Genomic DNA, 16,350 nt, shown 5'->3' with positions numbered 1-16,350 from the left:
CTATTATAAGGTATCTTATGTGAGTTGTCTAAGGTAGTCAAACTCATTTAAGCAAAAAGTATGATGGTGGTTTCCAAGGGTTTCAGGAAGGGGGAAATGGGGAGTTGCTATTCAATGAGTAGTTTCAGTCATGCAAGATGAAAAGGTTCTAGAGATCTGCTGTACAACATAGTGCCTAGAGTTAATATGGTACTACACACTTAAAAACGTGTTCCAAGGGTAGATCTCATGCTAAGTGTTCTTAGCACAATAAAATAATTTTTAATCTAAATTTAAATTTTCAGAAATTTAAGAATATTACATAATACATAATTTAGAATACAAATTTAAGAACATTAATAATACATAAGAATGTTATTTAGAAACATGGAGATAGATATTAGAAACAGTTAGAAGAGCTAAAAGTAGTTACCTCTCATATCAGGACCTCTGGGTATCAGGAAACAAGGTAAATAGGAGCAATGTAGGAGATTCCCATTGTAAACCTGGTTTTCCACTTTACATTTTATACGGTGTACATATATTATTGTGATAATACTTTAAATAGAATTTCATATCTTTAAAACTAGGGGAAAAGTAGCTAAAGAATAGGCATAACTTTTTCCTGGTTGATCCTCCTTTAAGGAAGCATTTGCACCTCTGTCTGGCTCAGTGGAAGGTGGAGAAGGGGTTCGGATGATCAGGTTACCTGATTTTTAGGCATTAAATATTCTGGGATCCCACAATCTCTAACAAGGGCATTAATTCAGCTTATACTATTCAGTCAGGCACACTGTCAGGGCAAAGATTACTGTGATGTCACCTCCCATTAACTGAAAGCTACACGCGCGCGCGCGCACACACACACGCACGAGTCTCTCCTATTGAAGCAAGTGCTTTAACAAGCAGAATATGTTCATACATGGTAGATAAATAAGGAATTAAGCCACTAACATGTAAAATTGGGTTAATACAATTTTTCATAAGGTGACTTTGCCTTGTCCTGTCATATAATACCAATCAAATGCAAAAATATTGAACACGGTATCTCTGGAGTGACACACAAAATACACACACTTCATCTCCCCCCTCTTATCTCAGTTTACCTATAGGCATTGCCCTACCAAGTATGTAATATGCTGTTGTCCTGAGTTCTATCTTGATAGAAGTATTTAATACTGTGTTCAATGTTCCGGAAACAAGAATCTGAAACATGATTTTAAAAGAAATGCCTTAAGGCCAGGCATGGTGGCTCACGCCTGTATTCCCAGCACTTTGGGAGGCTAACAAGCGTGGATCACTTGAGATCAGGAGTTTGAGAGCAGCCTGGCCAAGATGGTGAAACTCCATCTTTACGAAAAATTCAAAAATTAGCCAGCTTGCAGTCCCAGCTACTTGGGAGGCTGAGGCAGGAGAATCTCTTGAACCCAGGAAGCAGAGGTTGCAATGAGCGGAGATTGCACCACTGCACTCCAGCCTGGGCGACAAAGGGAGACTCTGTCTCAAAAAAAATGAATGAATAAAAATTTAAAAATAAATCAATAAAAGACATGCCTTAAATATTGACAAGTTTGAAATAATAAAATATTTTCAAATAAATGAGAGCTTATGCTATTTGCCACAGCAATAAGCTAAACGTTGTACTCCATCAGAGATGAGACCGCTAGTGAGCCTAACACATCAGTTACTATCAGCTTCAAGTGAGACTGATAAACAATTGTGGTGGATTAAAGGTCAAGTTTTTTTTGTTTGTTTGTTTTGTTTTTTGTTTTTTGTTTTTTTGAGACAAAGTCTCGCTCTGTTGCCCAGGCTGGAGTGCAGTGGCATGATCTCAGCTCGCTGCAACCTCTACCTTCCAGGTTCAAGTAGCCTCCCAAGTAGCTGGGATTACAGGCGTGTACTACCACACCCAGCTAATTTTTGTATTTTCAGTGGAGACAGCGTTTCGCCATGTTGGCCAACTGCTCTTGAACTCCTGACCTCAAGTGATCCGCCCGCCTCGGTCTCCCAAAGTGCTGGGACTACAGGCATGAGCCACCATGCCCAGCCAAAGATCAAGATTTTAATGTCAAGAGCATCAGGATAGAAATTTGCAGTTATCCAGTTTCATCCAAGGTTATACAGCTTCCTTACAAAAGGGAGGAACTGACAAATCAATACAGCAGATTGCTATTTTAAGCCAGTACAGAAGTAAGAGATAGAAGACAATGACTTCCCGTATAACAACATTTAGTCCCAAGAACGATGATGTCCTTCATTCCGCCTTTTGTGCATACCCCAAAAGCCACAGTATTTCACCATACCCACTTACCAAGCAAACTCCCCATCTTTTGTCAAAGTAAAGTGCTGTATTTACTACAGAATTTCTTTATTAGGAACTGAAGATGTTTAAAACTGTGGCCATGTTTTTATTGGGTGTGGGTTCTGTTTGTCTGATGTATTACTTATGAGACTGCACAAGTTTTGAATGTTCTACTTCAACTCTATTTTTTCTAGAAGCCCTATTATTTGTAGCAAGCAAAACTCTGTAACCTAACGATTTTCAGGAATGTATATTCCACGTTTACTAGAAATATATCTTTCCTTATATTCTCTGTCTGTTTTAGGCCAGGCCATTTTGGTTCAAGGCTTTCCACTTTCTTGAAGCATATAAATAAATGATGCCCAAAAAAGACAATGAACGTGACATCCGGTTAATGTAATTCACAAAATAACAGGTTGAAAAGAAAATCCATAGATATATCTCAATTGATGAGGAAAAAGGCATTTGATAAAAATTCAACATCCTTTCATGAGAAAAACTCTTAGCTAACTAGAATTAAAAGGGAACTTTATTTGCCTGATTCAGCAGAACATGGGATGAATTCCACAAGGTCACATGGCATGAGCTAAGGAATGCCTTTATTGGGTGAAACCAGTGAGCCAAGGATCAGCACTCCTAAGCATGGGATACTCCCAGCAGACACTCCCATCATTACTCGCTTCAGCCTACATTGAGGTGTTCTGAGGCCATGCACAGCTATGAGTCAGTGAGGCAGGACAGCAGCGTTTCTCAACATCAATACTACTGGCACTTGGAGACAGATCACTGTTCGTTGTGAAAAACTGTCCAGTGCATTGTTAGATATTTAGCAGCAACCTCAGTCTCTAGACACTGGATGCCAGAAGCACATCTGCCCCAGTTGTGACAACCAAATATGTCTCCAGACATTGCCAAAGTCCCCTGTGGACAAAATAACCACCTTTTGAGAAGGTAATTTACTACTGCAAAACAGGAACATTGTCCCCTGCAATTTTACCTTCTTATAATAAGACTATGAGAAGTTCCTTATGTGGCTCGCTTCCTAGACAAATGTAGCCTAAATGTAAGCCTAAATGTAAGCCTAATTGTAAGCCTAAATGTATTTATATATATAAATATATAAACATATTTTTGCTATGTATATATGTATGTGCGTAAACTTATTTTTGCTATTGAGTTGCAGTTCTTTATATATTTTGAAAATTAACCCCTTATCTGGTATGTAGTTTGCAAATATTTTTCCCATCTCACAGGTTGCCTTTATTACTAGATATTTTACATGTTACTGCTTTTCAAGTATTACATTTTTCTAACCAATATTTCTAGTGTATAGAAATGCAGTTGACTTTCATATATTGATTTTGTGTCAGTTAATCTTGAAAAAATTGTCTAACTGTCATGATATATCTGTAGTTTCTTTTGTGTTTCTATTGGACTATTGTATTATTTGCAAACAATGGCTTTTCTCTTCTTCAATTCTAATACATATTTCTTTTCTTTTTCCTTATATATATGTGTGTGCATATGCATATATACACACACACACACACACACACATATATATAAAGACCCAATTAAAGGTGAATAAGACTTAAACAGACATTTCTCCAAAGAAGATATACAAATGGCCAACAGGTATGTGAAAACATGCTCAACATGTCTAATAATCAGGAAAACGCAAATCAAAACCATAAGATCACCTCATACCTGTTAGGATGGCCATTATTTTAAAAAGAAAAGAAAAAGAAAACAAGTACCAGTGAAAATGTGGAGAAATCGGAACTCTTGCACTGGCAGTGAGATTTAAAGGAGTATAGCCACTAAGGAAAACAGTATGGAAGTTCTTCAAAAAATTAAAAATAGAACTACCACATGATTCAGCAATCCCACTTCTGGGTTATTATCCAAAAGAATTTGAATCAGGATCCCAAAGAGATATTCGCACCTGCAAGTTCATTGCTGCAATATTCACAATAGCTAAGAAATGGAAACCTAAATGTGCATTGACCCATTGACAGACAAATGGGGGAAGGAAAAAAGATTTTATACACACACACACACACACACACACACACACATATATATATATATGCATACCATCGAATATTATTCAGCCATAAAAAAGAAGAAAATTCTGTCGCATGCTGCAACATGGGTGAACCTTAAGGACATTATGCTAAGCAAAATAAGCTAATTACAAAAGGACAAATACTGCATGATTCCACTTTTATGAAGTGTCTAAAGTAGTCACTTATAGAAGCAGAAAACAGAATGGTGGTTCCAAGGGTCTGGGGGAGGGAAAATGGGGAGTTGCTATTCAGTGGGTTTCAGTCATGCAAGACAGAAAACTTCTAGAGACCTACTGTATGACACTGTGCCCATAATTAACAACACTGTAGTATTCACTTAAAAATATTTTGGGGCCGGGCATGGTGGCTCACACCTGTAATCCCAGCACTTTGGGAGGCTGAGGCGGGCACATTATGAGGTCAGGAGATCGAGACCATCCTGGCTAACACAGTGAAACCCCGTCTCTACTAACAATACAAAAAATTAGCCAGGCGTGGTGGTGAGTGCCTGTAGTCCCAGCTACTCAGGAGGCTGAGGCAGGAGAATGGCATGAATCTGGGAGGCGGAGCTTGCAGTGAGCTGAGATCACACCACTGCACTCCAGCCTGGGTGACAGAGCGAGACTCCATCTCAAAAAAAAAAATACGTTAAGAGGTCACGTCTTATAGTATATATTTCTTACCACAATATTTTTTAAAACACGGTGTTGAGCAAAGCAGGCAAAACACAAAAGAATACTTAGGCTGTAATTATGTTTACATAAAGTTAAACAACATGCACCATTAAGCAAGCCATAGCAAGAGAGCAAAACTTTAAAGGAAAACATGAGGATGATTAACAGAAAGTTCAAGATAGTGGTTACCTCTGAAGTAGGGATGGTAATGTCCTATTCTAAATTGATAGGTTCATAGGTGTTTATTCTTTTTCAAAAGGTATAGAAAGTTTATTACATTCTTTTATATGTAGGATTTATTTTACAATAATTTTAAAGGAAGTATCATCAACAGTCAACTACAAACGACATTTTGAGGAGAACTGGAGAAACGAATATGAACTGGCTATGAGGTGACATGCAGAAACTATTAATTATCTTAGATAGGATCATGGCTATGTGATTATATTGAAGAAAGTCCTTATTCTTAGAATTCACATGCTGATGTATTTAGGAAATAGGAACATAATGTATTTGATTTCATTTCAAATATTTCAGCAAATGTAGCTATAGGTATTCTAAAATATCCCAAAATATTAATAATTGTTAAGTCCAGTTGTAGGTATACAAGTTATCATTGTTCTGATATTTCAATTTTTCTGTATGTTTAAAAAGTTCATAATAAAAAGCTGGAGGAGACAATAGCCAATATATTCCAACATTCTAGTATTTGTTTATTAACTTCCCAGACTCCACCCCTGGTATCCAAGTGATCTGAGCTCAAGGATACAACTGGTGAGATTATAACCAAAGATTCACCATCTAATAAGGAGTTGGCTCACTTCCAGGAATGGAGGGATCCTCCCCTGCCTCCACTTAACCCCAACTCAGTCCCTTCCACACTTTGGTATGTGGAACGCACCAAATCCAAATCTTTGCATTACTCAGAGGTCCTATTAGTAAATGACAGAAATCCAATTCAGACCAGCTTAGCCAGAAAGGTGAATTTATTGGGTGGTAACCTAACCCTGAGTATGAGTGGGGCTGATCTCAGGAAAAAGGTTAGTAAAGGACTAGATTTCCTCAAAATTACTCCCTGCCTATCTCTCATGTCTTCTTATCAGCAACTTAGATTTATCTTCTCAGAATTTCTCTCTCACCAGGGCTGGGACCAAATTTCTGGAGTTTCTGGGCTCATATCTGCAACTTTTCCAACAGGAAGGATTTCCCTCTCTTTAGTGCCCATTCAAAGAAAGAACTCCAAAATTCTGGTCTCAGACACACACGCACAGACACACACACACACACACACACATACACACACATACATGTCTTCTTCCAAATCCAGGAATTTGGGGGGATGCAGGGGCAAAGGAGGGAAAACAAATCCTATGAAGGCGATACAGTATAATTATGATGCCCGTCGTATGAATGAGGAAACGGAGGCTTAGGAAGGTGAAGCTGCTTTCAAAGTTACACAGCTGGTGACAGGTCCAAAATCTGCTTTCCTCCAGGCCACATGAGATTGGTGGGGGCAGGAGCACACAGGGCTGGAACGCAAGGCTGAGAGCGAATGTTCAGGACAGACATTTTAAGCACTGCCATTCAGATTCTTCCCTGGGGTGAGAAGAGAACTGAGAACAAATCCGGGGCAACACAGGAAGGAGGGAAGATTTTGGTCCCAGGTGAATCAGCCATGAACAGGGACTGTTAGAGAACATAGTGGGGTTGAGGAAGTCTGGCCCTGCCACTGCCTCGTGTGTGAACTTGAGTAATTTCATGCCCTTTCTGTGCTTCCTTTCCTCTTTCCATAAGACAGTTTGGCCCTGGTGGTGCCTAATGGTCAATCAGGTGGCCATTTCTTCTCCTTGTGTGAAGAATGAGGGTCGCTCTTTGATTTCTTCATCTATTCCAGTGAGGAGACCTTAGGGAAAGCCCCAAGTCCCTCCTCAAAAGTGGCCATTTCCAAATAGAGCTGGGAAGTGCAGCCTCCCTTGCCATTTTGAGCCTTCAGCTCCACCCACTGGCACGCCCAGCAGGGACACTATAAAGCCAGGCTCAGCCCAGCTCCCAGCCAAGTACCTGCCCAGCAACATGGGGTCCAGCAGCTTCTTGGTCCTCATGGTGTCTCTCGCTCTTGTGACCCTGGTGGCTGCGGAAGGAGTTAAAGGGGGTGAGCAGGCATGGTGGAGCTGGGTGGGGCTGGGCTGGGAAGAGGTTCTGAGGGGCCCTCTGAGGCTGGAGTTCTCACCTCACCTTGTGGCTTCCTCCACTAAGTATAGAAAAAGCAGGGGTTTGCCCAGCTGACAACATACGCTGCTTCAAGTCCGATCCTCCCCAGTGTCACACAGACCAGGACTGTCTGGGGGAAAGGAAATGTTGTTACCTGCACTGTGGCTTCAAGTGTGTGATTCCTGTGAAGAAACTGGAAGAAGGTAAGGAGACCCGCCTCCCAGGGCTGGGGCTGTGCCTTCCCCTGCCTCTATCTGGCCCATGAAACTTCAGAGGAATTAGTTTCTTTAGCTGGTTTGGGGAGGGATGGCTAAAGATGGCAGGGCCCTCGGAGACCAACTAGTCTGAACATCTCCATTGTACAAAGGAGGAAACAAGGATGAAGACGTGTCAGGGCCATGCCCAGAGCCAGGATGGGAGGCCAAGTCTCCAGGCTCCTCCTCCACTGGGTGTCCTCAGAAATGATGCCGGGTCCTTTCCACCTCTGGGGGTCACTCTCACCCAGTACCTGCCCCTGAGGGTCCTGAGACTTGGAATATGGAAGAAGCAATACTGAACCCCAGCAAAGAAAACCCGAGCTTGAAGTCCTTTTTCCTAAACAGAGGGAAGAGTCACAGAAAGTCCAGACCCCAGGAAGATGAGATGAGATGAGAAACTGGCCCCCACTAGATGCTGAATCTGCTGGTGCCTTGATCTTGGACTTCCCAGCCTCCAGAACTGTAAGAAATAAATATTTGTTGTTTACAATCCACCAAGTCTATGGTAATTTGTTATAGCAACCCAAGCCAGTTAAGACAACCTAATAGTTTAAAAAATCCAATTCAACATTATCAAAGTGAATAAAATATAAAATACCTACAAATAAACATATCTAGAGATGTACAGAAATTTTCTAACAAAAAAACCCCCTAAAACTTTATTAAATGACATTTTAAAAGATCTGGATAAATAGACTAAACTTTTCTACCATATGTATAAATAAATAAATAAATAAATAAACAAACAAACAAATAAATGTTTTTTAAAAGATATGCTCTTCCCCAAGCAGGAAGCCTCCACAAAATGTTCATCTTGGTCAGCATAATTTATGCCTGAAATATAATTAAAATTAAAACCCATTGGGTTTCACAAATCCTAATGAAATAATTGATTCAGGCAATGATCATCCATGGCTTCTGAATATTTACAGGGTGCCATTTCATCACCCCGTGGTATATTTACAGTTCGTAAGAGGGGAAACACAAGTTTACAACATGAGGATTCAGGTACACGCCTAAAACACATTAATCTGTCTCCACAATGCTAAAAATGGGTAAGCCAGACCTCTGTTCCTCCTGAGCTGATGCAACACAAAACACACAGCATCATTCAAGAAGGGCTCCTGCCAAGACAGTTGAGCATGAACCTCACCAAGCCTCTACAGCTAGCGTTCGTCTATGGGAAACATGAAGGACAAAGAAGATGGAAGACATCACGGGGAAGCAACATGGGACATTCTAAAGAACGATTTGTCTGTTTTGTTCAACAAATCAATAGCATGAAGAAGAAGGAGGAGGGAGGAAAGAAGGATAAAAAAGAGTTGAAGGGATTGCTCTAGATTAAAAGAAACTTCAGATACATTACAGCCAATGCAATGTGTGCACCAACAACCATACAGTCATTTTTGAGACAATAAGAAAAACAGGGTACAAATAGAATGTTAGATGATGTTAAGAAACTGCAGTTAATTTTCTTAGGTGTGACAGTAGTATTGTGATTGTGTGAGAAAGTGTCCTTAGTTTTTAGAGATGCACACTGGAGTATTTAAAGGTAAAATATAAGATGGGTTGGATTTACTTTAAAATACTTCAGCCAAAAAAGGGGTGGGGATTTGCATGAAGGAATTGTTGTAAAATGGCTCATTGTTGAATCTGGATGATGAGCATATAGGCTCCATAAAAGTATTTGCTGTTCTTTTGTGCGTTTTTGAAAACTTTTTATGATAAAAACAATGAGTTTATTTTTGCAGCTTAACAAAATGATCATTAGGTTCACATGGAACAATAAAATACTTGTAACCTGGAAAATTGAAAATGTAGACTAATGAAGGGTAATGGATACCACCAGTCACTAAAACATATTACGGAGCTACAACAATTACAATCACAATACAAGCATACCTTGTTTTATTGTGCTTTGCAGTCATTGCATTTTTTACAAGTTGAAGGTGTGTGGCAACCCTGCACCAAGCAAGTACATCAGCCCATGTTTCCAAGAGCACATGCTCACTATGTGTCTTTGTGTCACATTTTGGTAATACTCACAATATTTCAATTTTTTTCATTATTATTACATATATTATGTTGGTCTGTGGTCAGTGATCTTTGATGATACTATTTTAATTGTCTCAGGGTGCAATAAACTGTGCCCATATAAGACAGTGAATTTGATCGATAAATGTGGGATATGTTCTGATTTCTCCCCCAACTGGCCATTCCCTGTTTCTCTCCCTTGGAACACAACAATGCTGAAATGAGGCCAATTAATCATCTTACAGTGGCTTTTAAGTGTTCAAGTGAAAGGAAGAGTCACGTCTCTCACTTTAAATTAAAAAAAAAAAAAGCTAGAAATGATTAACCTTAGTGAGGAAGACATGTTGAAAACCAAGATAGGTCCAAAGCTAGGCCTCTTTTACCAGTTAGTCAACTTGCGAATGCAAAGGAAAAGTTATTGAAGGCAATTGAAACAGCGACTCCAGCGAACACAAAAATGGTGAGTGAAACAGATTTATTGCTAATATGGAGAAAATTTTAGTGGTTTGGATAAAAAAATCAAAACAGCCACAGCATCCCCTTAGCCAAAGCCTAATCCAGAGCAAGGCCCTAACTTCTTTCAAGTCTATGAAAGCTGAGAGGTGAGGAAGCTGCATAAGAGAAGTTTGAAGTTAGCAGAGGTCGGTTCACAAGATTTAAGGAAAGAAGCCATCTCCATAACACAAAAGTGTAAAGTAAAGCAAGTGCTGATGGAGAAGCTGCAGGAAGTTCTCCAGAAGATCTATGCAAGATAATTGATGAAGGTGACTACGCTACACAGCAGATTTTCAATGTAGATGAAACAGTCTTTTATTGGAAGAAGAGGCCATTTAGGACTTTCTTAGCTAGAGAGAAGTCAATGCCTGGCTTCAAAGCTTCAAAGGACAGGCTGACTCTTTTATTAGGGACTAGTGTAGTTGGTGACTTTAAGTTAAAGCCAATACTCATTTACTATTCCAAAAATCCTAGAGACTTTAGGAATTATGCTAAACCTATTCTGCCCATGCTCTAAAAATGGAACAACACAGCCTGGATGACAGCACATCCGTTTATGGCATAGTTTACTGAATATTTTAAGCCCACTGTTAAGACCTACTGCTCACAAAAAAAAAAAAAAAAAAAAAAAAAAAGATTTCTACTTTCCTTTTGAAATATTTCTACTTACTGACAATGCATTTGATCGCCCAAGAGCTCTGATAGAGATGTACAAGAAGATTAATATTTTCATGCCTGCTAACACAACATCTATTCTGCAGATCAAGGAGTACTTTTAACTTTCGAGTTTTATTATTTAAGAAATTCATCTCGTAAGGCTATAGCTGCCACAGATGGTGATTGCTCTGATGGATCTGGGCAAAGTAAACTGAAAATCTTCTGGAAAGGGCTCACAGTCTAACTGCCATTAAGAACATTCATGATTCATGGGAGTAGGTCAAAATATCAACATGAATAGGAGTTTGGAAGAAGTTGATTTCAATCTTCACGAATGACTTTGAGGGGTTCAAGACTTCAGCTGAGGAAGTCGTCGCTGCAGATGTGGTGGAAATAGCAAGAGAACTAGAATTAGAAGTGGAGACTGAAGATGTGACTGAATTGCTACATCGTCGCTGCAGATGTGGTGGAAATAGCAAGAGAACTAGAATTAGAAGTGGAGACTGAAGATGTGACTGAATTGCTACAATCTTATGATAAAACTTGAATGAATGAGGAGTTGCCTCTTATGGATGGGCAAAGAAAGTGGTTTTGAGAGATAGAATCTACTCCTAGTAAAGATGCTGTGAACACTGCTGAAATGACAAAACCAAGAATTTAAAATATTATGTAAACTTAGTCGATAACGCAGTAGGGTTTGAGAGAATTGGTTCCAACTGTTTGTTGTTGTTGTTTTCAGAGACAGGGTCTTGCTCTGTTGCCCAGCCTGGAGTTCAGTGGCATGATCATAACTTACTGTAACCTTGAACTCCTGAGCTCGAGCAATCCTCTTACCTCAGCTTTCCAAGGGGGTAGGACTACAGGCATGCACCACCATCCAGCTAATTTTTAAATTTTTTGTAAAGGTAGAGCCTCACTATGTTGCCCAGGCTGGTCTCAAACTCTTGGGCTCAGTGATACTCTTGCCTTGGCTTTCCAAATCTCTGGGATTATAGGCATGAGCCACTGCACCATGCCATGACTCTGATTTTGAAAGAAGATGTACAGTGTATAAAATGTTATCAAACAGCATTGCATGCTACAGAGAAATCTTTCACAATATACCTTTGTATCACAACTGCACATGTAGCCCCTAATTCTAAAATAAAAGTTGAAAAAAGGAAGAGTTAATGGATGTGGCAAACTTCATAGTTGTCTTATTTTTAAAAATTGCCACAGTCAACCTATCCTTCAGCAACCACTACCCTGATCATTCAGCAGCCTCAACATCAAGGTAAGACCCTCCACCAGCAGAAAGATTATGACTCACTGAAGGCTTACATGATTATTAGCATAGTTTAGCAATAAAGTATTTTTAAATTAAGGTGTATACTTATTTTAGACAAATGCTATTGTGCACTTAATAGACTACACTATAATGCAAACATAACTTTTAAATACACTGGAAAACCAAAAAATCCATGTGGCTCACTTTAATCCCAGCATTTTGGGAGGCCAAGGTGGGAGAATCACTTGAGTCCAGGAGTTAGAGACCAGTCTGGGCAACATAGGGAGACCCCTGCCTCTACGAAAAAATAAAAACTAGCCAAATGTTATTGCAATATTCTCTTTATTTCAGTGGTCAGGAACCCACAATACATGCTCGCCTGTGCTGGCACAAGAATAAACAGTCATAAGAAAAGAACGGGCCAGGCACGGTGGCTCATGCCTGTAATCCCAGCACTTTGGGAGGCTGAGGCGGGTAGATCACAAGGTCAGGAGATCGAGAGCAGCTTGACCAACATGGTGAAACCCTGTCTCTACTAAAAATACAAAAATTAGTCGGATGTGGTGGCACGCACCTGTAGTCCCAGCTACTCAGGAGGCTGAGGCAGGAGAATTGCTTGAACCCGAGAGATGGAGGTTGCAGTGCGCCGAGATCACGCCACTGTACTCCAGCCTGAGCAACAGAGGGAGACTCCGTCTCAAAAAAAAAAAAAGAAAGAAAGAAAGAAAGAAAAAAGAAAAAAAAATGAAAACCCATAAACAACCCCTGTTACATACAAGACTTAAGTTATTGATAAAGTTTTAATTCTTAATGGCAAAAGTTTAAATTATTCACTAAATGATCATAGGACAATTGCTTAATTACTTACAAAAAAAGATATTTCCTATTTCACGCTCTACACCAAGATAAACTTTAGCTAGATTGAAGAATTAGCATGTATTTCAAAAATCACAAAATAACAAGTATAGTGAATATTTATCTGACATCAGAGTCAAAAACCCTTTTTAGCATAAAAATAAAAGGAGAAAATATGAATGAAAAGATTGATTACCCCAAAATTTAATCCTTTGGTACTAAGCAAAAACGAGGAAACAAATATTTGCAATATAGCATTAAAGGATTTATCAAGCTTATCTCATTCAGTTCTCAGAACCATCGTATAAAATATATATGATTATCTCTATCTCTACTGGTATACAAGAATAAACAGAGGTTTTACAAAATTAATGTCACACAGATAGAGCCTATGGCACTAAGATTGAAAACTAGGTCTGCCTAACTCCAATATACATCTGTTCACTACTTCACCATACTGCCCCTTGTATATGACAGGTTAATAGATTCTTAATATATAAACAGCTCTTAAAATGCAAAAATAAAAGAACTCCCCAATAAAAATGAGCAAAATACAAAAACAGGCAATTCACAGAAAAAGGATACAGTCAGTATGTGAATATGAAGAAATGCTCACCATCACGGGTATTAAGAGGGAGGCAAATTAAAACGAAATACTGTTTTCCATTAGCAAATATTTTATTTACTAATTTTTTTAATATCCTGTAAGTAGTAAGTATATCCACTAAGGATCTTTGGCTGTGAGCAACAGCATCTGAGCTTTGGACTGTTCTGTTTAGAGCACTGGCTTCTCTGTTCAAGACTCTAATGAAGGAGTGGACAAGTTAGGGGCAGGGGAAGAGTGCAGTGGGTGTAACCTGGATAGAGTGCCCTCAGCTTTGATAGGAGAAGTACCTGCTGATCGGCAACCAACCAGAATTACAGGAGTCAGGGAGCAATGGTTCCACCAAAGAAAGAGATGCTGGGCAGACAAAACAATAGACATCTATTGCAGGGCAGTTGGAGGCTCTTGTACACTCACTCACTTCCTTTCTGAAATTTAATTTGACCGGATATATCCAAAGCCTGGAAACATGACCATGCCTTTTGACCTAACATTTCTAACTTTGACAAATTTACTTTAAGAAAACAGTCAGAGATGTGACTCCAAAATGTACACAGAAAGATTGTTATCACAGCTTTATTTATGAAAGTGGGAAATTGGAAACCTCATAATAGGATACTGATTATGTATATTTTGGCATATCTTTTTTCCCTAAAAACTTTACTGAAGTAATGTTTTGACATATAGATCTAACAAAACAGCATGTAGCCTTCAGAAAACATGATGTTTACAGAACATTTCATAGCACAGGAAAATGTCTACAAAATAATTTTAATTAAAAAAGCACTGGCCGGGCATGGTAGCTCATGCCTGTAATCCCAACACTTTGGGAGGCCGAGGCGAGTGGATCACCTGAGTTCAGGAGTTCAAGACCAGCCTGACCAACATGGTGAAACCCCATCTCTACTAAAAATACAAAAAATTAGCCAGGTGTGGTGGCGGGCGCCTGTGGTCCCAGCTACTCAGGAGGCTGAGGCAGAGAATTGCTAGAACTCGGGAGGCGGAGGTTGCAATGAGCAGAGATCACTCCATTGCACTCCAACCTGGACGACAGAGCAAGACTCCGCCTCAAAAAAAAAAAAAAAAAAAGATAAAAAGAAAAAAGAGCATTTCATGGCTGGGCACAGTGGCTCACCCCTATAATCCCAGCACTTTGGGAGGCTAAGGTGATAGAATCACTTGAGTCCAAGAGTTAGAGACCAGCATGGACAACATAGGAAGACACCCCCATCTCTACAAAAAATAAAAACTGGCCGAATATGGGGGTGCACGCCTATAGTCTCAGGTACTCAGGACGCTGAGGCAGGAGGACTACTTGAGTCCAGGAGGTCAAGGGTTCAGTGAGCCATGATGGCACTGTGCACTCCAGCCTGGACAACAGAGCAGGATCCTGTCAGACAGAGAGGGGGAGAGAGAGAGAGAGGGAGAGAGAGAGAGAGAGAGAGAGAGAGAGAGAGAGAGAGAGAGAGAAGAAGAAGAAGAAGAAGAAGAAGAAGAAGAAGAAGAAGAAGAAGAAGAAGAAGAAGAAGAAGAAGAAGAAGAAGAAGAAGAAGAAGAAGAAGAAGAAGAAGAAGGAGGAGGAGGAGGGGAGGAGGAGGAGGAGGAGGAGGAAGAAGAAGGAGGAGGAGGAAGAAGAAGGAGGAGGAGGGGGAGGGAAGGAAGGAAGGAAGAGAGAGAGAGAAAGAAAGAAAAAGAAAGAAAGAAAGAAAGAGAGAGAGAAAGAAAGAGAGAAAGAGAGAGAGAGGAAGGAAGGGCTCATATAATTTTCCTCCAAGATAAAGCTTCCAAGGAGGTGCTAGCATTCCAAAAGTAACATCAGATCATAGAAGACAGAGCCTCTCCTATCTTGCTAGCTTAGAAGACAGCATGAGAGATTCATATTAAACCCAAGGAAGAACTTCCTGCTGCGAGGGCTGTCCTGGATTGGAATGGGTAAGTGAGACAAGCCCTGTAATATCACCCTCCTTTCTCAGGATCAGATGAGGTATTGACTTGCTTTTAAAACCCGGGAACTGAATGAGGATGATAGGGAGGCCACAGTGGGAAGTCCTAGCTTAGTCAGGAATTAGCTGTGTGTCCTTGGGCAAGTTCCCTCTCATCTCTATCTCACAATTTCCTAGTCTTTCAAATGGAAAGGCTGAGAAAATGTACTTCAATGGCGTTTCTGTTTAGGATGTCCCTTACGATGCCAAGTCTCAGCTCCCTCTCTTCTACCAAATGCAGGAGCCAACATCAGAGATGTTGGAGAAATCTAAGGAGGGGGTCCCTGGATGAGATGACATTTTTTTGCTCAGGATCCCTTAGGGCCAGAGAAGAGTTTCCAGTGGCCATGCATCTGCTGACCAGCAAACTTAGCCAAGCCAAAAGCCATGCTCCCCCACCCTCAACAGCCAAGCCAGTCCCAGGAAGAGGACAGTTCTACCAGAAGCCACTGGTGATCTCACCAAAGGTGGGGTGGTCTTTCTCCCACCCACAGGACCCAAGAGGAGAAGCCAGGGCTGGCCTCACTCATTATGCCAACCTGGGCCAGCCTTCTTTGGCAGCAAACTCTAGCCTAACCCTAACGCCTTCTCCCTTCCTAGGCATGCAGAACTCTGCAAACCCTCACTCCTTTGCTATTCAAAGCTGACCTCTATCCACTGCCTAGACATTGCTGGGGTTTCAACATCTTTGAGAGCCAGGAAAGCAAGTATCTGACTCAACAACCTTCGCCCGGTAAACAGATGAAAAAACTGAGGCTCAGAGAGAGACAAGACTTGCCCAAGATCGCAGCCCAAGTCACCGATACAGGCAAGACTGGATCTGAGTCCCCCACATGCAGGATGTGCCGTCACCCTATCTTCAGCAATTGTGACAGCATCCCTCGCACTGAGGCCTCCGGCCCGCAGGGGTGGGGCCAAGATGAAGCAAGCATGGTGTCACTCCACACCCCCTCTCTTTCCTCTC

At 40.5% G+C, this 16,350-nt stretch overlaps 1 protein-coding gene across 2 annotated transcripts; it reads left to right on the top strand.

Annotated features, from left to right (window-relative positions):
- Positions 1-7,074: 7,074 nt before the first annotated feature.
- On the top strand, positions 7,075-7,985 carry WFDC12 (WAP four-disulfide core domain 12). Of its 2 annotated transcripts, none has more exons than XM_077948631.1 (3): positions 7,075-7,176; positions 7,286-7,438; positions 7,603-7,821. In XM_077948631.1, the coding sequence occupies exons 1-3, from the start codon at positions 7,098-7,100 to the stop codon at positions 7,698-7,700; spliced, it is 330 nt and encodes a 109-aa protein (XP_077804757.1). In that variant the 5' UTR covers positions 7,075-7,097; the 3' UTR covers positions 7,701-7,821. The 2 variants fall into 2 exon arrangements, with proteins under 2 accessions (XP_077804757.1, NP_001162152.1); NM_001168681.1 differs by having other exon boundaries at positions 7,081-7,176; positions 7,280-7,438; positions 7,603-7,985.
- Positions 7,986-16,350: the final 8,365 nt, after the last annotated feature.

Source organism: Macaca mulatta, chromosome 10, assembly GCF_049350105.2.
Source record: "Macaca mulatta isolate MMU2019108-1 chromosome 10, T2T-MMU8v2.0, whole genome shotgun sequence".
Lineage (NCBI taxonomy): Eukaryota > Metazoa > Chordata > Mammalia > Primates > Cercopithecidae > Macaca > Macaca mulatta.
Note: the sequence above shows the minus strand (reverse complement) of the source record. Positions and strands in the feature narration are given on the sequence as shown.

What these genes read in the sequence shown, in the direction of transcription:
- WFDC12 (NM_001168681.1), top strand. Translation starts at nt 7,098, where the DNA reads ATGGGGTCCAGCAGCTTCTTGGTCCTCATGGTGTCTCTCGCTCTTGTG. An exon ending in TGCGGAAGGAGTTAAAGGGG is followed by an intron (nt 7,177 to 7,279) that starts GTGAGCAGGCAT and finishes TTCCTCCACTAA; the next exon opens with GTATAGAAAAAGCAGGGGTT. An exon ending in TGTGAAGAAACTGGAAGAAG is followed by an intron (nt 7,439 to 7,602) that starts GTAAGGAGACCC and finishes CATTGTACAAAG; the next exon opens with GAGGAAACAAGGATGAAGAC.